This window comes from Vulpes lagopus, chromosome 5, assembly GCF_018345385.1.
Source record: "Vulpes lagopus strain Blue_001 chromosome 5, ASM1834538v1, whole genome shotgun sequence".
NCBI lineage: Eukaryota > Metazoa > Chordata > Mammalia > Carnivora > Canidae > Vulpes > Vulpes lagopus.
The window spans coordinates 53,603,180-53,628,372 of record NC_054828.1 but is presented as its reverse complement, the minus strand read 5'-3'; the positions used below and the strand labels follow the sequence as shown (position 1 = coordinate 53,628,372).

At 40.8% G+C, this 25,193-nt stretch overlaps 1 protein-coding gene across 3 annotated transcripts in view; it reads right to left on the bottom strand.

Annotated features, from left to right (window-relative positions):
• Nucleotides 1-13,161: 13,161 nt before the first annotated feature.
• Nucleotides 13,162-25,193, bottom strand: part of CAPS2 (calcyphosine 2) — an 87,932-nt gene continuing 75,900 nt past the window's right edge. For all 3 annotated transcript variants that reach the window (XM_041755323.1, XM_041755322.1, XM_041755324.1), the window contains 3 exons: nt 22,392-22,511; nt 19,461-19,557; nt 13,162-14,338 (listed from right to left, as the gene is read on the bottom strand). In XM_041755323.1, the coding sequence (XP_041611257.1) occupies nt 14,163-14,338; nt 19,461-19,557; nt 22,392-22,511 (393 nt within the window). In that variant the 3' untranslated portion in view covers nt 13,162-14,162. The remainder of the gene's footprint in view (nt 14,339-19,460; nt 19,558-22,391; nt 22,512-25,193) is intronic.

The following is a 25,193-nucleotide window of genomic DNA, read 5'->3' as shown; positions in this document are numbered from 1 at the left end:
GGAACGAAGAAACTCTGGCCATAAAGGACGGCTGGAAATAAAATTTGCTGAATGATACCATAACATGCCCACCACACATATGCCACCCTGGAAGAGATGAGAGGACCCCGCAGAGCTGGGCATTTTTACTTCCAGAAAAAAGCAGCCGCTCTTACTTAGCATGTAAAAAGCATTAAGATATGTTTCTAATATCTAAGCTATCTGGTATGCGTTCTGGTTGTTCATATTTCCAAGATATGTAGCAGTCATTTCTTTAGATTTCAAATATTTACTTTCCAATAATTTATGAAAAGCTGTCTACAATGTATTTCGCATTTTCTGCCTTAGAATGTGGTATGCAAGAAGCATAATCTGTCCTCTCTATTAAGATAGAAGGAAAATTATTATTGCCATATTACTTTACATTCACTTGATTATTGGTGAATTTAAATCACTAATTAAATATATATATTTAATTCCATTTATACATATACACATTCACTATACACACACACGCACACATATACACACACCTCGGCACATCAGCGTATAACTGCTAAAGAGTAGAGACAAAGAAAATAATTAAATGTAACCAGAAAGAGGCGCAATCTCTTCCAATGAGTCATAATAAGACCAAAATCTGAGTTGTAAAAAGAAACAATGAATGTTATAAAATATAGCAACTTCAAAGTATTGGAAGAAAATAACTGGCCAACCTAAAATTCTATATACAGCAAAAATATTCTCCAAAAACGGAGATGACACAAATATGTCTTCACACAGATGTACATACACCCCTGAGAGAATTTGTCAGTAGCCAATACACCTAAAAAAAATAATAAAGGAGGTATTTGGGCACAAGTAAATAGATCCCAGATGGGAAAATGGAAAGAGAGAAATAAATACAGAGCAATGAGAAGGACATTTATGTAACTAAATCCAAATGAATGTTGACTTTACAAACTAATATCATGTGCTCTCGAAAATGCATAATAAAATCAAGAACAAAATAAAAATACTATAAAATATAGATATATATAGAATGTACATGTTCTAGTGTCTTTTGGTTGTTTGGTATGTGGTTAAAAAGTCACTAATTTATGGGGCACCTGGGCAGCTGCCTTGGCTTAAGTCATGATCCTGGGGTCCTGGGATCCAGCCCTGCGTTGGGCTCCCTGCGCATCAGGGAGTGTGCTCTCCTTCTGCCTCTCCCTGCCTGTGCTCTCTCTCTCACTCTCTCTCAAATAAATAAATGAAATCTTTAAAAAGTTACTAATTTATACTATACTTAGATACATCAAAGATGTATATTATAATCTCCTAGATAATCACTAAATTTAACAATGAAGTGATTTTTAACTAAAGGTTAATAGAAGGAAAAATGGGGGGAAATTTTTTTTAAATACTTGATTAATGAAGCCAGAGATGAAAGGAAAGAAACAAATGACAGGTGGAAAACTAAAAGCAATTTTTAGAGTATTTAAGAAAACGTAGCCTAGTGATTAAGATGTGTTCTTGATACTTGTTTCAATCTCATCTCCTTCGTTACTTGTAACCTTTGGAAAAGTCAAGGGACCACTCTAGTAACCTCTCCATCTGCTTGACTTAAATATTAGTACTTGGTCGTGGCGTTTTTGTGAACAATAAATGAACTCACTGACATAAAACGTGGACATAGATCTCGTCACCAGGTCAGAAGAGGTCACCAAGAGGACCAGCTGGGTCCGGGCAGACATATGCCCCTCACACTCTCTCATCTTTGGAACAGGCTTCGGCATATTTTTAGCCTCTTCTTTGAAAATGCAAGGACTTTAGAATATTTTAAATCTATTTATCAAGATTTAAACAAAATTGTTGTCATGTATCACATACAGAGAGGTACGTAACATGTAGACACACCTATGTGTGTACTATACATAATACAGTAAATGGCCACAGTTATGTATACATAATGTACATATGTACATATATGTAACATTTATTAAACTCTACAAAATATCATTATTCCATACAGTCACTACTCATTTACATATTTCTATACGCCCACTTACTTCTGTTCATTGCTCTGCTTCATTCCTGTATTTCAAAGTTGCCCTAGGATCTTTTTACCTTCTTCCTGCATCATAATCGTTACTATTTCCTACAGAGCATTGGCTGATGACAGATGTTCTCAACTTTGATTTGTCTGTTGAATGTCTTTATTATCATTCTGGAGGATTTTTTTTATTGGACATAGAGTTTTAGTTTGGCACTTAAATCATTTCATTACTTTGAATATCATTCCATTATATCTTGACTTCTAATTGCTCTTGAAAAATTAGATGCCATGCTTGTTCTATTTTCCTGCTGCTTTGAAGACTTTATATGTGTATATTTTAGCAGTTATACCCTGATGAATCTAGATAAGTCTTTTTTATTTATAACTCATCATTCTTTGTGTTGGAAGGGCTTCTTGAACTTGTATGTTGATGTCTTTCACTAATTTTAGAGTTTTGTAGCTATTAGGTCTTGAAATACTGGTTTGTTCTATTATTTATTTTCTTTCATCAGCACAATTCCACTTATGCTAGATCTTCTCAGTGTATTTCCTATGTCTTTTATATTGCTTTCTATACTTTTTACTATGTTGGTTCATTACAGACAGTTTCTTCTGACCTATCATCACAGTAATTTCCTTAAAATATATTTTTAAATCCATACACTAAGTACTTAATTTTGCTTATTATATTATTTTCTTTAAATTTGTATTTTGTTGGGGAGCTGATGTGTCCCAGTCAGTTAAGCATCTGACTTTGGCTCAGGTCATGATCTCAGGGTCCTGGGATCAAGCCCTGCATCAGGCTCCCCTCTCAGTAGGGAGTCTTCTTGTCCTTCTACTACTCCCCCGGCATGTGCTCTCTCTCTCCCTCAAATAAGTAAATTTTTAAAAATCTTTAATAAAAAATTAAAAATCAATTTGAATTTTGTTTTTCTTTTCACAGTTTCAAGTTCTCTGTCAAAGTTTTAATTTCTTTTTAATTCCTTGAATGGGCTCACCATTGTTATTTTTAAAGTCTGTGTTAATGCCATTACCTCTTTTTCTTATTGGTGTATTTCTATATTCTATTGTTCCTCTTGGTTTTAAGTCATGGTGATTGCCTCCCATTATTTACTAAAATCCTATTCGCAAGCATCATATATGAAATGTTATGGAAATAACTTGAGGCCTAGGATGACATTAACTTCCTCTAGAGAGGAAGTACTTTTGCTAGCTTCTCTGTTAGTACTCTCTGATCTTTTGCTAAGGTTACTTAAAAAATATGGACTGGCAGGCAGCCCAGGTGGCTCAGCGGTTTAGCACCACCTTCAGTCCAGGGCCTGATCCTGGAGACCTGGGATCCAGTCCCACGTCCAGCTCCCTGCGTGGAGCCTGCTTCTCCCTCTGCCTCTCTCTCTCTCTGTCTCCCATGAATAAATAAAAAAATATCTTTTAAAAAAAATATGGACTGGGCTGTTCTAACTTAAAAACTTACAAAGAAGTTCAACTATTTTATTTAGTTCATTTTGCAAAAACCAAAAACAATTTTAAAAACCCTGATATTTTAGGATACTCTTAATTTCATCCATTTAACAATTAATTATTCTTAAATAAGTTATTGTTAGATCCGTGGAGCCAGGAAAGCTAATAATCATAGATCACTTAGATCCCTTTATAGGAATTAAAATGACTTGATGCTGGGCTTAGGTTTCTTGATGGACTTTTCTAATTTTGGTTCAACCTCATTCTAGGATGTAGACTTTCAAATTCTAACCTAAAGGTGGGAAATTTGCCAATGCTATTCCCTCTATTAAATTCTGATACCATTTTTTCCTACAGTCCTGTAAGACTATTTACAGCTCTATTCAGGGCACGTGGGTAGCTCGGTCAGTTAAGCATCTGCCTTTGGCACAGGTCAGGATCCCACGGTCCTGGGGGGAGTCTGTTTCTCCTTCTCCCTCTGCCCTTCTCCCTTGCTTCTGCTCTCTCACTCACTCGACTCCTCTCAAATAAACAAAATTGTAAAATCTAAAAAAAAATAAAAAAAATAAAAGAAATAAAGCTCTGTCAGCTCTCACCCTCTGCGATCTCTCAGAATTGGCAGATGTACCTACACTGCGACCTGTTGTCCAAATGTCAGGATCACTTCTCTCAGTTTATTTCTGAATCTTTGTTTCATTACTCTTCACTACCTTGATAATTTCCTGTTTCTTCTAGCAATTTTGTCCCCTTTTCTAGATGAGCTAGGTGTTCTATATTTCTTTATCTGTCATTAACCAGAATCACTTCTCTATGACCTTTTTCTAGAGGTTACTCAACAGAAGTATGAGTTGCTTGTTCTGACTTAGTACTTACACATGACAAAGAACTGCTCCACAATTTTATATAATTCATTTTTGCAAAGAACTTAACATTTCAGGATACCTTTTATGCACCTACTCAATAGTCATTTGTTGAGGATTTACTTGGCATAAGCACATGTACACAGAGCAGATCATAATGAAAAGACACAAAAGTTTCCTACCTTTTAGCATTTACTTTCTCATTGGTATAAGAAATAAACATAAATATTACAATTTCAGGTTATAAGAAGTGGTATCGAGGGAATAAACAACAAGTTGTTATAGAAATGGAAATGGTAAGCTGAAACTTAAAGAATCAGAAAGCATTCCCTGTGCAGAGCGTGAGGTAGTTATTAGTAGGAGTGGAAATTTGAGAGGAACACAGAGTCAGGATCACGCAGAACCTTGTGGATTGTAGTAACAACTCATTTTTGTTCTACAACTGTTCTTCATAAAATACGAGATGAGTTCTGGTGCTGGACTACAACTAAGTTAACTGCCATCACACTTCGACCCAGTGACGCAAACAAAGCTCTCAGGCTACTAAACTGGTAAGAGGACCTGGACTACCAAGATAGTTGGTGACTAGATTGTTTCTACTGACGATTTACCCCATAAAGTGTTGTGGGAGCAATGTGGGAAATTGCTACTCTCAAATTAATGATGACCCAGAAGGAGAAATTGGTTAGTGAAGAGGAAGTGACAAGAGGCTTGGAGACAGGAAGCCATGAAAGTAACAGCAAAAGAAAATTCTGGGCACATTCAGCCAATTTCCATTACATTTTGGAAGTTGAGAATGCTGTATTAAAGCGGGGCTGACATTAGAAACGACAAATACCCACCATTTGCTTCAACGTGGATGGAACTGGAGGGTATTATACTGAGTGAAGTAAGTCAATCGGAGAAGGACAAACAGTGTATGTTCTCATTCATTTGGGGAATATAAATAATAGTGAAAGGGAATATAAGGGAAGGGAGAAGAAATGTGTGGGAAATATCAGGAAGGGAGACAGAACATAAAGACTCTTAACTCTGGGAAATGAACTAGGGGTGGTGGAAGGGGAGGAGGGCGGGGGATGGGGGTGAATGGGTGACGAGCACTGAGGGGGACACTTGACGGGATGAGCACTGGGTGTTATTCTGTATGTTGGTAAATTGAACACCAATAAAAATTAATTTATTAAAAAAAATAAAATAAAAAAAATAAAGCGGGGCTGAGTGTGAGCTCTCCCTCACGGTGGCACATGAGGACGGGGGCAGGCGGTCTCCCAGGGCCCCGAGGACCAGCCCCAGCAGTGGTGGAGAGTGTCAGCCCTCTCCCACCTTGGCCATGTCACCGCTGACATGCATGGAGACCTCTCATCCAACTTCCGTCGTCTGAGTTCGTGTGACCCCAGGACGCATGCACCTGCCTGCCACCTTCCGGAGGTCAGAGGTTGATGCTATGGAAGACAGGCCATGACCCCACACCCTCCGGTGTCCCCACCAGCTTGCTCCTGGAGGCTCTTCCTTCCTCACGCCCACGGGAACGTGTGCACCCTAAGGGATGGTGGGGCTGACGCTCCCCGAGCCTCCTAATCCTGCCTCCTAATCTTTCCTTTTACATCGGCCTATGAAATCTGTTTATCTCACCTCACGCTCCTTCAGTGCAGACTTTCTGACGTGGCCCCGCGTCTTTTCCTGCCATACTTCTACAATTCTAGGAGATTTCAGTGTGCACATAAATTAAAAAAAAAAAAAAATCGCATCCTGATTCTGAACTCCTCAGAGGCCGCCCGCCTCGCCGTCTGCTCCCGAGCACTGAAGGCCTCTCCCAGGGCGCCCGCCCCGAGACTGCTCCAGCCCCCGCGTCCTGTTTGGCAGACATCTTGGGCCAGTTCTCAGTCCTCTGCTGGCTCGCGCCACCCTGCCCCCGCGGGGCCCACGAACCACCTGCGGTCCGTCTTGGAACTCACCATCCTTCCCACTACAAGGCCTTCCTCCCGACGCCATCAGCTGCAGCACCTGCCAGCCCGGCCCCACGGTGGGGAAGCCCAGCTCTGACCCGCGCCCGCAGTGGCCGCCATGGCCGTCGTGGTGTCCGTCGCCGTGTCCATTGTGGTGTCCGTCGCCGTGTCCATTGTGGTGTCCATCACGGTGTCCGTCGCCGTGTCTGCCGCGGCCCTACAGGCCCCTCACCTGCCCTGCGGCTGCCCGCGACCCCGCCGCCCTGGCTCCCCTCTCGCCATCCGCCGACCTCAGCCTCTGCTTCATACCTGACCCCGAGACGGGTTCTTCCCGCAAACCCTGCATCCCTCCTCCCCGGGTGGCTCATCCACATTGACCCACATGGACAAAAGCTCGTTTCTACCGCGCCCCCGGGGGCTCCGCGGCGGAGCGTCACCTGCGGCCCAGCGCGTGACCCCGGGTCCCGGGATCGAGGCCCGCGGCGGACTCCCTGCGTGGGGCCTGTGTCTCGGCCTCTCTCTGCGTGTCTCAGGAATCAACACATAAAATCTTAAATTTAAAAAATATAAATAAACAAAATAAAAGAGCACATGTCCCCGACCCTCAGCTTTCCCAGAGCAGGAGGACTTGAGGGGCTCGCGGGCACCGCGCTTGGACCTCCGGCCGACGACGCCCCAAGCTAAGGCCGCCGGCTGTTAGCTGAGGAGACCAGTCGCCAGCCTCACGCTTCCGGCCAAGTTTCCGGTTCCGGCCGAGCTTCCGGTTCCGGCCCAGCGTAGGGCTCGCCGAGGCCCACTCCTCCTTGCGTTTCGGAAACGGGAAGCGCGACAGCTTCGTGTAAAAATAGGAGCGAGGCAAAAAAAAAAAAAAAAAAAAAATAGGAGCGAGGCGGAGACGGCGGCAGGTCCCCCGTTTCCCAGCGGCAGATTTCTCCCCCAAAACCGCGCGTCCCTTCAGGGTCTGTCAGAGCGGTGCCCCGACACGGGCGCGGCTGGATGACCTCAGGGCCTTGCGGGGGCACATCCCAGGCCCGAACCCACACCCCGCGGCGAGGATGAAGGTTCCCGCGCAGGCTGCCTGGGTGATGCTGGCATTGCTGACCCCGACGTCCTTCCGTCTTAACCACCCGGCCCGCGCCCCCAGGGCGACCCCTGGAGCCCGGCCCTTGCCCTTGGGGGCGGCCCCCGTTCCGTTCCACACCGCCCGCCTTGTCGCGGCCGCCACGCATGCAGCCCGGACCCTTCGCCGGCGACGTGCGGCTCGGGGCCCGCCGGGTCAGCAGGGTCTGTGCTCGGGGATGCGACCTCGGGGCTGCGACGTCAGGGCTGCAACGTGGGGCTGCGACCTGAAGGCTGTGACCTCGGAGCTGCGACCTCATGGCGTCCGTGGAAACCGCCCCCCCCGGCCCACTCGTGTCCACTCCCTGCCCCGAAAATAAGTAAATGGATCTTGAACGGCGTAAGACACAAACGGGCGAGGAAAGCACTGGACGTGGATTTTCATGACTCCAGTAATTCTTGGAACAAGCTCACACTTTAACAAATGTCAGTTCTTCCTGCACCGATCATAAATGTGACAGCACAGAAAGGGAAAATATGGACACAGAAGACATTGGATTTGGTCCCGGCCCAGATGTACCCGGAGGCCGAGGGGATACAGCTCTAGTTACACCAGGCAACAATTATGTGCTGAGTGTTTACGCGCCAGACGCACAGCCTGGGACTGAACCGCTCACGAGAGCGGAGCGACGTCGACCACAAGGCTGTCTGCCCGCTGGCGGTGCAGTGACTCCACACGGGACCCGGCGCTCCCGCGATGGCGCGTGAAGCCTGCAGTGTGCTTTGCACTGTTCACGACCTTCAGAAGTGCAACAGTGCCCCGGAACGACACCGAGGTCCACGGGGAGGCCGCAGTGGGAGAGGCCCCGGGTCATCTCCACCCCTGTCCTGGGCCTGCCCCGCCTGGGGCCGCTCCGTGAGGCTGCACCCCTATGGCACCGTCCCCCCACCCCCATCCTGGGGCCTCACCCCGACGGCTCCCACCCTCTTCCCCCCCCCGCCCCAGTACTGGGGCCTCACCCCGATGGCACCCTCCCCCCACCACACCACACCCCACACCCCACACCCCACCCCCATCCTGGGGCCGCTCCCAGACGGCTGCCCCGACTGCACCCCCGCCCCTCCCCTCGCTCAGTGGCACAGGCACAGACACACCTTAGGCACACCCCCCTCCAGCACCATGGTTTATGGGGCGCCCATCACTTCGCCTCCTTAGCAGGTGCTGACTTCTTCAGCTGCACCTCCTGAGACCCATGAGGCTTCCTGAGAACAGAAAGCGTGTTTCATTCTACTCGACCCTTGGGGCCTCAGAAAACTGCTTTCTCCTCCGTCTCAGTAGAAACTCTCAAAAGTTCCCTTTTCCACTTCGGGTGACCTACACCCATTAGGATCCACCTCAACTCCCTCACGCACGCACACACCCCTCAAGGGTGCGGGAGGTTCACACTGGCGCCTCTGCTTCCAACCCTGGGAAGGTCAAAATAAAAGCAGGCCTGCCCTTTTGGAATGAGGCCAGAGGGATCATGGATTCTCTTCTGGTTCTTACAGCAATAGGACCAAACATAAATGATCATCTCTACAGATTATCTCTTATCTATTATTTATTAGAGTCCTTGGGGAAACAGAATGAATGAATTTTTTTCAACAAGAAAATTATAGGATATTTCATCTAAGATGGTGATAAATAAACCGATTGCCTGAACTGATACAATATCATGAGTAACTGTTGCAAGAGGGTAAAATAAATGTCCTGCAGAGCTCTGACTTTATATGACAGTTCAACTTCACTTATCTTTAATTAAGTATAATTTTTGGATTCTGTGTAGCACTCATTCCATCACATCACTTCCTTCCACCCAACTGAGATCATGCAGACTTCTTGTGCCTCCTACCTTTAATGTCTCTAAAGAATCTTATAAGCTGTGGGCCATGTTTACTAAATCTCCTGAGTATTTGACAAAACATTTTTAATATCCTTGCTTTATTCAAATCCTAATTAAGGATTTGCTATACTCACCATATTTATATTAAAAAATAACCCCAAAACTTAGCAGCCTAAAGCAACCATTTTACTTTGCTCACAAAGTTATGGGTCAATTAAACCTCAATTAACCTGAAATTTAAAATATATATATATATATATATATATATATATATGTGTGTGTGTGTGTGTCTGTGTGTGTGTGTGTGTGTGTGTGTGTATAAAAGCGCAACTGGGTGGTTCCCACATGGAGTCCATCATGTGAATATGGTGAGATGTTAGCTGGGGCTGGAATCACTCAAGATGACTGCCCCACGCGGCGGACAGCCACACCCAGCTGTCCGCCCAGAGCTCACCTGGCGTTGCCCAGGGCACCCTGCGCGGACCCCGGGTCTGGCAGTCTCACAGGCTCTGCCTTCTCAGTCACGGCTCAAGTCTTGCCACAAGCAGTGATGACAGTGTGGCTTGTTCTTGCCTAGTCTGAGAAGCCACAGGCCATTGCTGCAGCCACAAGGTGTCGTTACAATCCAGGCACTAGGGTCACCCGGAGAAGACACACACCTTGCCCCTTGATGGGAGGTCAAGTTTGCCAGGTGAGAGTACGTTATGAGATGACACACTGCTCCGGTCACCCTTGGGAAACACAATTTCTTATGGACTCGAGGCAACGGACAGTCTTAGTATACACACCGAAGGTGCTAGGAACGCGGCCTTACATCTCGGGTCTGAAAGTAGTCTTCCACCGGGATTCTCTTCCCATTAATTCCAGTTACAAATTTTCTTACTGATTGCTCTTGCAACCTGTCACCTTGCTACATGCTTTGAAGGGAAAGACCTGGTAGCTCTAATATAAGAACTTGATTTTCCTGCATGGGCTCTGATGAAGGAAGAGAACTGACCTCTCTCTAAAAGAATGGTTCTTGGGGTGCCTGGGTGCCTCCGTCAGCAAAGTGTCTGCCTTCGGCTTGGGTCACAGTCCTCGGGCCCTGGGACTGAGCCCTGCGTTGGGCTCCCAGCTCGGTGGGGAGTCTGCTTCTCCCTCTGCTGCTCGCTCTCTCTCTCAAATAAATAAATAAAATCTTTAAAAATAAATAAAGGAATGGTTCTTACGATTGCCATTTGGGATTAATCAGGGTTCTCCTATACGAATCTCCTCGACGACTAGATAAGTTTGCTACTTTCTGAGGCAACAGTGATTTCCTTGAATTGCAGTCACCTGTTCCACACTGGCCTTCTCACCATCTGAAATTCCCAGGAACCTCAACATACAGTTGTAAAGGTAAGACTCTTTTCATTTATATCTAAACTTATTCAGCCATAGCTCAGAAATCTCATCCTAACTTGATGAAAAGAATACTCAACACACAACAGAGACCATGATTGTTTTCTCCTTGCATAAAATTAGTCACCAGATAGGTATTTTTTATTCAAATCTTTCCAAATAACTTTGCCTTGCTTAGATATCCAAAAGCTACACAAATAAGCTAACACAGGTTACTGATGAAATCTGAAAATGTGTATCCACTAATATATGTTTATAACTATATGATCAAACCTCCAAAATTTTTACTGTTTCAGCTTTTTTTTACAGAACACTTGAAATGCCATCTCAATAATACCTTAACAAATCCTGTGGTTTTGGAAGGATGAATTATTACTGCCTCCCTGAGATGACTCAAAAAGTCCTTCCATCCAGTGTCTCCTTTATACCTGTTACAACAGTCGTGAACTAGGGGTGTGAACTGGGGAGGGAGGTGAGCTTTTACGAGGTTGGTTGGGTGAGGAGTTTGAACTTTTCTTAAAGGTATGGGATGCCAAGACAGGACTGAGATCATGGAAGGACATTCTAGAAAGATCATTCTAGTAGCAATGTGTAGGGTGGGTTAAAGCAGGATGGGGGCAGAGCTGATACGGGGAGAGTACACGCAAAAGCTGGTAAGTGCTTGGGCAAAGGAACAGGCATTGAGAACAGTGAAGGGATGGATTCAGAAGTAAGAAACCAAAGGCCCTGAGACAAAGTGAATATACAGAGTGTGAGAAAAATCCAGACTATCTGAGAGCCTTGGAAATTGCATGGAATATGCTGCACAGTAAATACAGCTGACCCCTGAGCAATGTGGGTTTGATCTGTGCAGGTCCACCTACACTGGAAATCTTTTTTTTTTTTTTTTATAAACACAGTACTGAAAATGATTTTAATAACATTCTCTTTCCTCTAGCTTACTTTAAGAATGCAGTATGTAACATAGAAAATACGTGTTAGTCGACTATGTTATTGATAAGGGTTCTGGTCAACAGTAAGCTATATTATCTATATTATGCTCTAGTTGCTCCATCATTAAAATGTATATTTTAAAATGTATATTCTTTCTTAATTAAAATGTAGCTCAAAATTCCTAAACAGTATCCCTTCTAATAACATGTGAGTTTTCAAAAAAATTCTGTAAAACATTATTTTATAAGAATTGAGACACTAGGGGATCCCTGGGTGGCTCAGCGGTTTGGCGCCTGCCTTTGGCCCAGGGCGCAATCCTGGAGTCCCAGGATCGAGTCCCATGTCGGGCTCCCTGCATGGAGCCTGCTTGCAATTCTATTCCACAAATAAAGAACTTTTAAAGATCTAGACAATGATGAAATATACTTAACTACAAAATTCATGTAACATCAATAAAACATATAATTTCATATTTAATATTTTAAAGTTAATCAAGATATTTTAGACTCTTGAAGATTGTTATGCATAGAATTTCAAAAGTCAGGTTTTTTTTTCAAAAGTCAGTTATTATATTGTGGTTGTTTGAAAATGTAACTACATAATTAAATGCTCTTCTATTAAACTGAATACTAAATAATACATTTTATTATACCAAAATCAAAGAATGCAGACAATAAGGCAAATGCAGAATGATTTATTGTGCCACCAATTTTAATTTAATAAAATACACAAATAACATATTGAATATGTATTTTCTAACTCTACATTGAAATAGCAGCATAAAATAATAAGAAATTAACTATTCCTAAACTCCTAAATAGAGAACTTTTTGCAAACACATATGAATATTTATATTAAGAGGATGGAGGCTTATTTAAGAGTATGCTGTGACATCAACATGTTAACTCCCAGAAGAATCTTCCCTTTTTTCACAGTATGACAGCCTATACATTTTCTGATTATATTCACAAGAAAATAGGACTTAACAACATAAGAACAGATTTGTTATGAATAAATAAAAACTTATCAATGAAAAATAGTACATACCTATCGAGCACCCACAGAATTAAGTCATTTCAATATGAGTACAATTTGTAAGCTTTAAAATGACTATCACTGGATAATTTTTTCCAAGAAAAAGAATGTGATCCAAAAATGGTATTACAGATTTATTTCTGCCAAAATGTCTTCCAGCATATTGTTTTAATTACCATATCCTAATTGGAAAAACAAAACTCCAAGCAATAAAGAATTTAGCTAGCAAAAATAGCACTACAGTGTTCGTAACATGTTCTTTCTGATACTTTAATAGTGAGTTTTAGTATCTACTCAAATCTTGAAAAAGTACTACTTTGAATTTATTGTGTTCACACATATCCTATATCTGATGTTGCTAACGGTATTGATGAATAAAATTATATGCCAAAGTCACATTCTACAAAGTATATATTTTCATTTTTTAACAATTTATTTTGCTCAACGCCATTCCTTTCTAATTTATGTTATCTTAATATATAACATTTAAAATTATGAACTTGGAAACAACTCTGGAAAGTTATCTCTTTTCTCCATATTTCCAAGGAGAAGTGAGGAGAAGTGAAGAAGAATTTAGAAAGGATGATTACATCTAACCACTAAATAATATCTATTTAGAAGGAAATGTTTTAGTTACTTAGTATAACAAAAAGAGATGTTTAGAATAACGTATGTTCATTTTAGGAAACAAACCTTTTACATTTTATTAAGAATTACTAAATTATTCCTTAGTCCATATATATGATAAAGCACTTTTTGAGATCTCTATTTAAAAATTAAGAAAAAATAAAAATAAAAATAAAAATGTAAGAAAATATTTCCCCTCACATTTCATATCATTTCTAGCTAAACAGTAATTCTGTGTAGGTAATAAGGACTGCAGTTAAAAATAGAATAAAAGAACAAACAGAGCTGATCACTTGAAAAATTACATTGTGCTCTATTGGACAAACAACAGCACATGATTTAGGAGAATCTACAAGATAAGTCAGTGTCTAAGTAGCATTTTAGGTGTAAGCCTCCATCATTCTAAATATTTATATTACAGAAAACATCTACACTGCATGGAAAATTGCTCTTGCGTGTCCTTTAATTCCTCTAACATTTTCATGTGTTTGAAACAAGCTGAACTATTGGAAGTCTTACAGGTTTTGGGCCCAATTCCAGTTCATTAAATTGAGAATGGTGGCAATCCTATTTTGGGGGAATGAGTAGCAAAAAAACAATGGACAAGTGACTTGCTTACTTTATAGAAGCTTTCATATAGTTTAATACAGATGTAACTTTCCTACAAAGGCTAATTTTAAAAATGACCTTTAAAATATATTCAAGATAAATAATAAATCCTCAAGATAGAGCTTTACAAACTTAGACAGGAAGCACTCAGACATGCACCTGCACATACACATTCCCCCTTCTTTATCTCTCTCTGATTTCTCTTTCCAGACTCAACCTTTTTGAGAAAAACAAAAAACAAACGAAAAAAGAAGTCCTAGAAAAATATATTCCAGGGTTTGACCTTATTTTACATTCAATTCATCGCTCCTTTAAAATGCTTAGTGCTGAAGACACACTCATTTTGAAAAAACTAAATCCCCCACGGAGTACGTACGATATTAACAAAATCTTCATCATTTACTATCCCTATACTTAGACCTTCATAGTAATCCTCAAATTCACCATAGGACACTTCATCAGACTTGCTGCAGGCACCTTTTAATGTTTCTAGGAAAGATAATTTGATTTCTTCCTCTGTGGAATGGCCTGTAAGATAGTACCGACTGTGAAACAATCTCCTTAAAATACCAGTAAAATGACTGATGACAATAAAGAAATACTAAATCACCTTATGGAATCTTTTCAACCATTTCAAATCTTATGTCAAACTATGCTCTAATTTATTTAAACATTTTCTTGCACTAATCAGAATTTAATGGTGATGACTTTTACACACATTTGAGGCATCTTTTAAGCTTCTGACCAGATGTGTCCTATACATATAAGCAAAACAACAGTCACTACTGTAGATATTCTTATATTTCTTAATGTTTTAGAGGACTCGGCTTTATTCCCATTAGAAATGAGGAAAGAAGAAAACAAATAATTTCAAATATTTATAGGCTATTAACGCAGTAATGTAACGTGTGAAAAAACATCCCTATCTACATTCAGGCATTACTTATTTTATGGATCAGTTACTCATAACTGAAGCTAGAAAATATTACTGTGAACAGGATTCAGAGGCCTATGAAAATCTTTGCCAGAAGAATTGTCACTGGATTAAATCATTCTATTTTAATCTGTAACATTAAGTAGGCTATTTTCACTAGGTTATACTAAATATGATTAATTTCATTCTATAAGAAGATGCTACTGAGAGTCACATATGTAAAAAATAATTATAATTCTTCAGTTCATTATTTAAAGAGAGAACATGACTACTAAGCAAACTAAGTCAGAGAAAGACAAACATCCTATGACTTCATTCATTATGTGGAATTTAAGAAACAAAACAGATGAATGTAGGGGAAGGAAAAGAAAAGTAAAATAAGATGAAAACAGAGAGGGAGGCAACCCATAAGAGACTCAAAATGAGGGTTTCTTGGAGGGAAGTGGGGGGTGACTGGGTGACCAGCTGAAGGAGCCACATGATGGTGCCTTGGGTGTTGTACGCAACTCAGGAGTCAGTGATCTGTCCTGAAACTAATGCTATATGTTAACTAACTTCAATTTCAATTAAGTAAGTAAATAAATAATAAATGAAATCTAAGAAAACCATTCCTTTGACAATGATTCCTAACCCTGCGTATCCCTGAGATGACGGACGCTGCAGTCTCCATCCACGGATTGGGACTGAAAACCACTCCTAAAAAGAATACTCTGCAGAGTTTAACTTAGGAGAAGCAGGTCGATTTTAGTAAATCAGGAAAAATATATTAAACCTGGAAATTTTAGCACCATGGTGCTTCGTTAAAAAGCTTTTGTTGATATAAATAAATAAATAAATAAATAAATAAATAAATAAATAAATAAATAAATAAACCTGGAATGTTTATATCCCTAGAATTGCCCTCTCACAGCTGCTTAAATTTAATTAAAATACTATAAAGTTATAAAAAAGAAAGAGGGAACATAAAATATCTGATTCAGTCTTTTAATTCATTTGATTTTTTTAAAGATTTTTATTTGACAGAGAGAGAGAGCGTGCAAAAGCAGGGGGAGGGAGAGAAGCAGGGGAGCCGGAGCCTGATGTGGGTCCCTCCCAGGACCCCAGGATAGTGACTCAACCGAAAGCAGATGCCTAACTGACTAAGTCACCCAGGGGCCCCCTCATTTGATTTTTTTTTTAATTCAGAAAGAGAACAATAAGCTATTTAGGTAGCTTGGATTATATTTGATCAGTTAAAGGGAAGGAACAATCTCAGGTGCGACCCTCCTCACACAGATCTACTCCCAGGATCCTAGCACAGAACAGGAAAAGACTCTCATTAAGGTTTTGTTAAAAGGAATTAAAAGATGAAAGGAAGCTACAGAATATGATAGATGATACTCAAAGAAAGTAGAGACACATATATAAAGGCAAAAGAGGGTAAGAAAAATTTAAATGACCCTCTAAATCATTTTGAAGTCATGTTGCATTTTGAAATAACAAACTTAAATTGGGAATACCACCTTAATAGTCTAATGGGATGGGCAAAAACAGGATAAGAGTTGGATCTTTTCCAAAAACCAGAGGTTCTCTCCTGGACTTAGATAATAACTCATTGTACGGGGATCCCTGGGGGCTCAGCGGGTGAGCACCTGCCTTTGGCCCAGGGCATGACCCCAGGGTCCCGGGATCCAGTCCCGCATCGGGCTCCCTGCGTGGGGCCTGCTTCTCCCTCTGCCTGTGTCTCTGCCTCTCTCTCTGAGTCTCTCATGAATAAATAAAATCTTAAAAAAAAAAACAACTCATTGTAAAGTGCCTTTCAAACTAAAAAACGCTTCAGACAACAAGATGTTTGCTGTCTTTTAAAACATGCATACAAAAATAGAGAATAAGTGATGATTCTATGTATAAAAAAAGACTGAATAAACAAGGACTGACTACTTAACGTTCTGCAGAAATAGTAAAATAGAACAATAGAGTAGATTTGTTATTGAGTGTTAGTCAAGGATTAAAATTAATCAAGATCTGATCTATATAAAAATATAGACCTGTTGGCAGAAGAGATCTCCTCCTCTCTTTACCATCCATACTTTTGAACAAATGAGTTTTAACATTATTTTTGTAATGAAAACATTTTTAATTTAAATTTGTGTTTCAAATGCTCAAGAATTTTAGACCTCCTCTGTATCCCCACCCAAGAAATACATATCTTTTACCATTTGTAACTAACCTTTCTTTCTCTCCTCTTAGATACCATGAAGTGTTTAATAAACAATGTTAAATTTCTAATATCTACACAGAAATACATTTGAGATATCTCATTCCTATTAAAGCTGAAAATACTTTTCTAATAAATTATTTAAGTAAAAAAGTATTTCCTACAGTTAAATTATACAACAAAAGCCTTAATTTGAAATTAATTGTAAATAATCTAGGGACACCTAGGTGGTTTAGTCGGTTGAGCGTCCAAGTCTAGATTTCAGCTCAGGTCACAGGCTCAGGGTCGTAAGATCAAGCCTTGCATTGGGCTCTGTGCTCCGTGGGAAGTCTGCTTCTCTCCCTCCCTCCCTCCCTCTCCATCGGCCCCACCCCCTGCTCACATACACACTCACTCTCCTTCTCAAATAAATAAATAAATAAGTAAATAAATCTTTTTTAAAAATTATAAATAATCTATATTCCAGAGGTGGGTATGTGAATAGATTATAACTTGTAATGATAGATAATAATAATTTTTAAATTTTAAAAAACTGTAATTGGTGTTCCTCTTTTTCAGAGTGTTTATGTCTGCTAGCTTCTCTTCCTTAATGTGAATGTGAAGATGAGGTATGGAATTTCTCAAGCTAATGAAGGCTTCTCCAACAAGAACAAAACCCTCACCAACAATTCAATGACATCTAGCAAAACTAAAGCTACTTTAGCAATTTAATTAAGATTATTAGAGTGGGGAAAAAAAGATTAAAGAGAAGAACAACATAGGGGTGTTGAAATCACCTAATTTTGAAATAAGTAAACCATCTTGTTCCTATATTTAGCAAGACTAGAATGACATAGGTTTAAAGGAAAAGATATGCTAAATCCAATTAAATAATGCTAGAAATTTTCTTATGGCAACTGCAGTTCATTTAAAGACACTGATAAGCAAATTATTCAGACCTGAAATAGATTATTAGAAATTGGGAAGCCAGTGATGATTAGCTTTAATCTTCATAACAAACTGTTAGTTTTTTCACTTCATAATTAAAAGTAATAAATAAACCACTTATAAGGGTTAATGATGATAATAAACTGAAGTAATTATAGTATATCTTCTTTTAATAATAAAAATATTAAAGGAAAATTCTAGAACAATAGTATTCTATAATATTTAACAGTATATGATTAAAATCATAAATTAGAAAAAACTTCATAAAATATAAATTAAAAATGTTCAAAAAATATACAAACATATGTTTAACCTTCCAAATAACCAGGGAAATGCAAATAATCATTCTTTATAGTCTACTGGATTGGCAATATTCTATGGTGTTGGCATGATAGAGAAATAAATTCTCCAACTAATGGCAATATAATCTGGCTTAGTCATTTTACAATGCAATTTGGAAGTATCAATTAAAATTCAAAATGTAGACATTGTAGGTATTGAAACTACCCCTCCTGCATAGGAAACAGCAGACAATGAGCTTAAGGAGTCACAAATAAGCATGTTCATTGCTTCACTGCTTAGAAATTAAAAGTCTGCCAGTAGGAGACTAGCTAGGTAAACTGCAGTGTATTGATTTTTAAAAAGAATAAACGTAGCAGATAAAAATAAGGTCACTCATTGTGGATTATTAATATGGTAAGAGCTCCAAAATGTATTTTTGAGTGTAAAAAGTAAACTACATAGCAGTGTGTTCTTTGTACCTGTCACGTTAGAAAAAAAAAAAAAAACACTTCAAGAAGTAGTAGATATTTATAGTACAGACACAACTATGAAAATTCATAGAGTAAGGACTGAAATGGTTAAATGATAATGTCTGCTACCTCTATGAAGGAAAGTGTAATGAAAAGAGGAGAGTTACCATGGCCAAGTGCTTTCCTTATACTGAAAATTTACAAATCAATTACGTAAAAATTAAAGTCAGAAGAAATATAGTAGAGAATGAATCCCTAAAATCACAGCTCTTCCCTGACTCGTGACAAAGTTACATCTGATAAACCCATTGTACACTGAAACTGTGCTGAGCCGAACATCATTTGCTCGCCTTGCTACTGACCACCAGCCTACCCTATCAGTGCTCAGGACACTTGCAATCACCTACACTTGGGCAGAGCACCTGATGCAAAGCCGAGCTCCTAACACAGCGCTGACTACCTCACGTAAGTTTTGGAATACTTGCACTGAAAGTGGAAAACAGAACGGCCACATGGGTAACTCAGAGAACTTGCACGTGTAATCGTCCGTCCTCTAAATCTACTCTGTTCTAACTCAAATTCCTCATAATCTCCTCTGTACAAAGTAAAAGTTCCATCTCATTTTATAAACATCAAAGAAAAAAAATAAACACAGACAATAGACCTAGGAATTTTTAAATGAAGAAGATCAATGGCTCTTATGTTTCTGGTTTTAAAAATAATTGTTTATTTCCTCCCTTAATGGCCTCAGGTCCACACTGTAAGTTAATATGATTTAAGGATATTACTTTTATTAATGACATTTTAGAAATCTAATGCATTTTGGCTCCTGATAATTACCTGAAATGACTTGAGGATGCTTCTTTGCACAGTAACATTTTCTTATGTCTGTAAGAGGCACACAGCCAGTTTTGTTGAAATCCAGTTTCATGAAGGCCTGAAGAGAGAAATGTTATTTTTTTTTTCTGTGAAATCATTAAACATGAGAACCTAATTCTCTATTCTATAGGAAGTTCTTTTTGAGCCAGTTTAAAAGTACTAAACTCGGGGCCCCTGTGGGGCTCAGTCAGGAAGGCATTTGCCTTCTGCTCCGGTCACGATCTCTGGGTCCTGGGATCGAGACCTGCATGGGGGCCCCCTGCCCAGTGGGGAGCCCGCTTCTCCCTCTCCCTCTCCCTCTCTCTCTCTGTTCTCTCTTTCTTTCTTTCAAATAAATAAATAAAATCTTCCAAAAAACAAAACAAAACAAAACAAAAAAACCCACAGTACTCTGCCATATATAAACTGATATATGAAGGGAACATCATGAATACAGGAAGATACTAGAGCAAAATGTTGGGCAATCTGCACCACACTTATTCTGTACTTTCTGGCCCCGTGACCTTGACAGGGTAACCTGACCTCTGGTGCTGAAGACTTGGCCAAAAGACCTTCTGGTAACTTCCAGCACTAGGAGTTATAGGAAACTGATAAATGGCCAAGACAAACTACCAGGACTGTTTTGACTCAAAAAGTGAACATGCAAATACTCATAACTAAAATCAGTGAGAAAGTACAATATTTTTTAAGTGACTTGACTCTATTTCCTTAAACTTAGCACTACTTTCTATATGCCAGTTGTTTTACTGCTCCTCTTACTCAATGCAATTTTTAGTATCATAAAATAAAAAATATTTTATGGGGAAGGGGAAGAGGAATGGGGCATATAGAAACACACAGCCACCCCAAAGCCACAGCCCCACTCGCAGAAGAGTCAAAACTACAATCAAGTTTGTTAATTCACAGTGTGTTCACAGAAATATGGTACCTGATATGGGCTGAACCCCCATCATGCGCTGAAACCCTAACCCCTGCCCCTCCCCCACCTCAGAATGTGACTGTTATTTGGAGATGGGGGTAATGAGGTTAACATGGAATGACTAGGGTAGACTCCAATCCAGTGTGACTGGTCTATAAGGACAGGAGACGGGGACACAGACAACCAGACAGGGATGACCACGTGAGCACAGAGGGAAAGGCGGCCAGTCACAGGCCAAGGGGAAACGCCTCAGGAAACAACAGACCTGCCGACATCTTGGCCTTGGCCTTCTAGCCTCCAGGACTGTGAGGCGATAAATTTATGTTATTTAAATCAGCCAGTCTGCAGAATTTGCTAGGGCAGCCCTGGGAAAGGTACTCTGTAACTCTACTTCGGCCCCTAGTCCCAGTACCAAGATTCATGAAGGAGATAACCCTCCAGCTTCTACTTCGGAAACTCAAATCTGTCACCAGGACACCTGAAGTACAAATAAATTCAAATTTATAAATTATTATGTGGTGAATTCGTTCAACATAAAGTTTTTATTGCGTCTTTTGGCTGGGAAAGATAAAAAATTTGATGTTTTCTATTTGAGATTTACACCTCGTGTAGTGGTTTATACTTTTCATGCACAAAAGCTTTGCCTCAGTATTAGACACATCTACATCTTATATCAGGTGCCCGTCCAAAAAAGAAGGAAACTACGTCGCTCAAAAGTATGCTCTGAAAATGGCCCTCAGAACCTGAGTAATACGTACTTTCCTATAAAAATCGAGGCTCCTGGGATCCCTGGGTGGCGCAGCGGTTTGGCGCCTGCCTTTGGCCCAGGGCGCGATCCTGGAGACCCGGGATCGAATCCCACGTCGGGCTCCCGGTGCATGGAGCCTGCTTCTCCCTCTGCCTGTGTCTCTGCCTCTCTCTCTATCTCTCTGTGACTATCATAAATAAATAAAAAAAATTAAAAAAAAAAATGTAAGGGTCTCTTCAAAAAAAAAAAAAAAAAAATTAAAAAAAAAAAAAAAAATCGAGGCTCCTGGAGGCACCTGGGTGGCTCAGTCGGTTAAGCCTCAACCCTTGATTTGGGTTCAGGTCATGATCGGGGGGTGAGAAGGAGCCGGTGTTGGGTTCCCACTGGGGGTGGAGCCTGCGTGGGATCCTCTCTCCTCCTCAGCCCACCCTGCATCTTGAGCACACACTCTCTCTCTCACCCTCCAAAATAAATAAATTCATGAATGTTTAGAAAAAAAATCAGGGGTCCTGTTTTTCATTCTAATCTAATAAGGTCATTTTAATCATCATTTGAACAGCTCGCTAACATGCATATTATAAAACCCAGAGAAACAGCTCTTAGTCATGGTCCTAAGATTGAGCCTCGACCCTGGAACAGCCATAATGTTAAGAATTTTACCTGTTGAATCCTTGTACCAACTCTATGAGACAAGAAACTAAGATCAGAGATATTTAATAATAAATAGTCATATAACTGGTCATTTATGGAGCCAGCAATTTATGGAACTAGTCACCTGTGAACCCAAAATTTGATTTCAGATTTTATTTTCCTTTTAAAATCTGTTTCTAGGGATCCCTGGGTGGCGCAGCGGTTTGGCGCCTGCCTTTGGCCCAGGGCACGATCCTGGAGACCTGGGATCGAATCCCACGTCGGGCTCCCGGTGCATGGAGCCTGCTTCTCCCTCTGCCTGTGTCTCTGCCTCTGTGTGTGTGTGTGTGTGTGTGTGACTATCATAAATAAATAAAAATTTTTTTAAAAAATCTGTTTCTAAAACACACCCTCAAATTATTTTGCTTTGTCCTGGAAGATCTGTACGTGTACGTGTTTGCCTCTGTTTACTAAACCCAAAAGACATTACGGCTAAAAGGACTGAAGACATGTGCAAAGGTAATTCAATACAGTTTTGAAATGGTGAGCCCGACACTCTTAAAGGCGACTTTCAAAGATCACTTGACGAAGTTACCTTCCGGACAAACGATTTCCTGTACTCATTCATTTCCCCAATGATGGCGCGTGTGAACTCTCCATAGTCGGCCTTGCCACCCGCGTGGCCCTCCAGAACTTGCCACGCAGACTCCAGGGCCTAGAAGCGTTCAGAGAGCAGATTCGGTGCACGGTAGGCAGCACCACAACTGAACTCCTCTCAACAATGTTTTGTTACTACTTTTGTAGCCCCAACCGGGTGGCGGACTCAAGGCAATTCCAAAAACTTGCATGTAAACCCAAACAAAGGTGCTAAGAGAGCTACTTGCAGGAACCCCGTGGTGGTGACAGTGCCCTACAGTTAAGGGTCACGTAGGAGGGGCAGTTTCACAAATTCGTATTTTAAGTTTGATTCCTTTCTATACAAAAATGCTTACCACCTATCGAATTTGAACATGGAATTATCTCTGAGTATTAAACACATGGCAACAACAAAGTCCCTCAGGTTCCGCGAGGCTTCCTAACAGCCTGCCTGCTGGCCCTCACATTTGACGGCTCAGGACGTCGGAACAGCTCCAACATCATTCCACAGTTCACACCCAAAGGTGTTATTTTGAGTAAATCCTCATGCCAGTTTGTTCCTTGCACCATTGCCACTTACTTCTTTGCAAATGCATAATTTCATAGAATGTTCTACTCATAAAGTTCCTAATAACAAAAAGAATCACAGCATGGGGTTTTCTTCTACTCCAGTAAATCAATATATTTTCAGTGTTTCAGTCAGGCTGCTAGCTTTCAATGAGAATGTAAATAAGATAGCTAGCAAGGTGCTGACAAACGATGGGTACGAATAAAAGTTCTCTGCTACTACCTCCTATTTTCAATGACCCCTAATTTGTCTGTTACAATGCCCAATACATGACTGACTTTAAGAGTCTGTAAAATTGCTCTTAAATTTAAAAATGAGCTTGACCTTTAAAATCATACATAATACGGATAAAAGATGAATTTGCATGCTCTGTTCATGGACTAGAATTAAAAGATACTGCTTGAAGCTTAAAATAAATAATTTTCAAAAATGGAATAATTTACCAAAAGTGGCAACAAATCCATGGAAGTCTTTCTAAGATACGGTAGAGAATGGAAAATAACTTAGTTGAAAAAAAAACTGAGCTTAAATTTATTATAGTATCTCTAATAAATTAGGCTACTTAGGATGCATATCAATTTTTTACATTTCAGATCAGGGAAAAATGACTATGTCTTCCCCAAACTAGTTCCACAATTAGACCCAGATGGTGATTCTTGATTTCTTATTTTTGCTTATCATTGCAGGGTTCCTTAATGGTATTAAAGGGGCAAAAGGAGGGGATATTATTTTTTAAATAAGAAAAAGGGAAGCTTATATTTTCCAAGTATATGTTAGAAGTCTTATATAATTATTTTAGTTTTTATTCCTGACTCCAGTGATAAAAATTTAGCAATCAACCAAGAAGAGAAGTACTACTGGTTGATGCAAAATGCCAGACTGGCCTAGAGTATCTGGGTTCCAAGTGGAATTACCTGTGTGATTGTGGATGAAGACACCAAGGCGTTCTAATTTAATGCTGCTGTTTTTACTGTTACCATTATTTTTTTATTCTTGAGAGGAAGAGTTAAAGTTAGATGATTTCTGGTATGCTTCACTAGGTGGGCCACAAAGTTAAATTTGGTAAAAAACACAAAAGAAGGAGCGCCTAGGTGGCTCCGTCGGTTGAGCCTCTGGCTCAGGTCATGATCCGGGGTTCTGGCCCCCTGCTCCGTGGGGAGCCGGCTTCTCCCTCTGCTCTGCATCTCCCTGCTTGTTTTCTCTCTCTCTCTCTCTCTCTCTCTCTCTCTCAAATAATAAATAAACACACACACACACACAGTGTGTCACAGTGATAAGCACATCAAACGGGCACAGGATTTTAGCTGGAAAGGTACATTCCTGCGTCATCTTCTTATCTGAGGTTCAAAGTAACTCTGGCCACAGGTATCATCTGTGGATTGCCCACGTAGAGCCTGGCAATCAGAAAAGGTAAAAGACCTATTTAAGACCACACACTTGAAGTAGTAAGTCTAGAGCTTGAATCTCCATCTCCTAAGTTCAATTCCCAGTGTTCTTCCCACAGAATACACTAGGTCTTGTGACAAGACCATTTGAAGCAAGAGACTCTCTCATCTCATCTCATCCTTGAGGCAGATGTGTTCCAAATGTGCTTTTAGAATACAGCCCAACCTTCTTAGCACAGCACGCAAGGCTTCCGGGCAGTGGACCCTGCCAGGCTTACTTCCCCCGGGGTCTTCTCTTTCCCCATCTCATGCATCCACCCACATAAACTGACGCTGTTCATTCAGCACCTGCCCTATGCTAGGTTCCGTCTGAGGTGTTAGATACAGAGCAGGAAGTCAGAGCACCTTGGGCCCTGTCCTGATGGAGCTTACACTCTACTTGCCAGAAAAGCCAGAAAACCCTTGCAAAGTGGCATGAAGAAAATAAAATTGCAAATGGTATAGAGAGGACCAGGGATCATGTGCAGCATTGGACACATCACTGTAGAGCCCCAGGCAGGGAAAGCCTGCAGGATGGGAAATCCAGCCACTCAAAGGTCTAGTCGGAGGTTGTTCACAGCGTAAGGAACGGGATGTGTGGAAGCTCAGGGGCCGGGGGAGTGAGGCTGAGGTTCTGCAATTCCTAGAACAGGCAACACACGCCCTCGCCTTCGTGCCTTCACACGTGCTTCTCCTTTCATGTGAAGCATCACTGTGTGATCCATATTCCTCCTCCCGTCTTGTCTGTTTAACTCCTCCTCATCTTTCA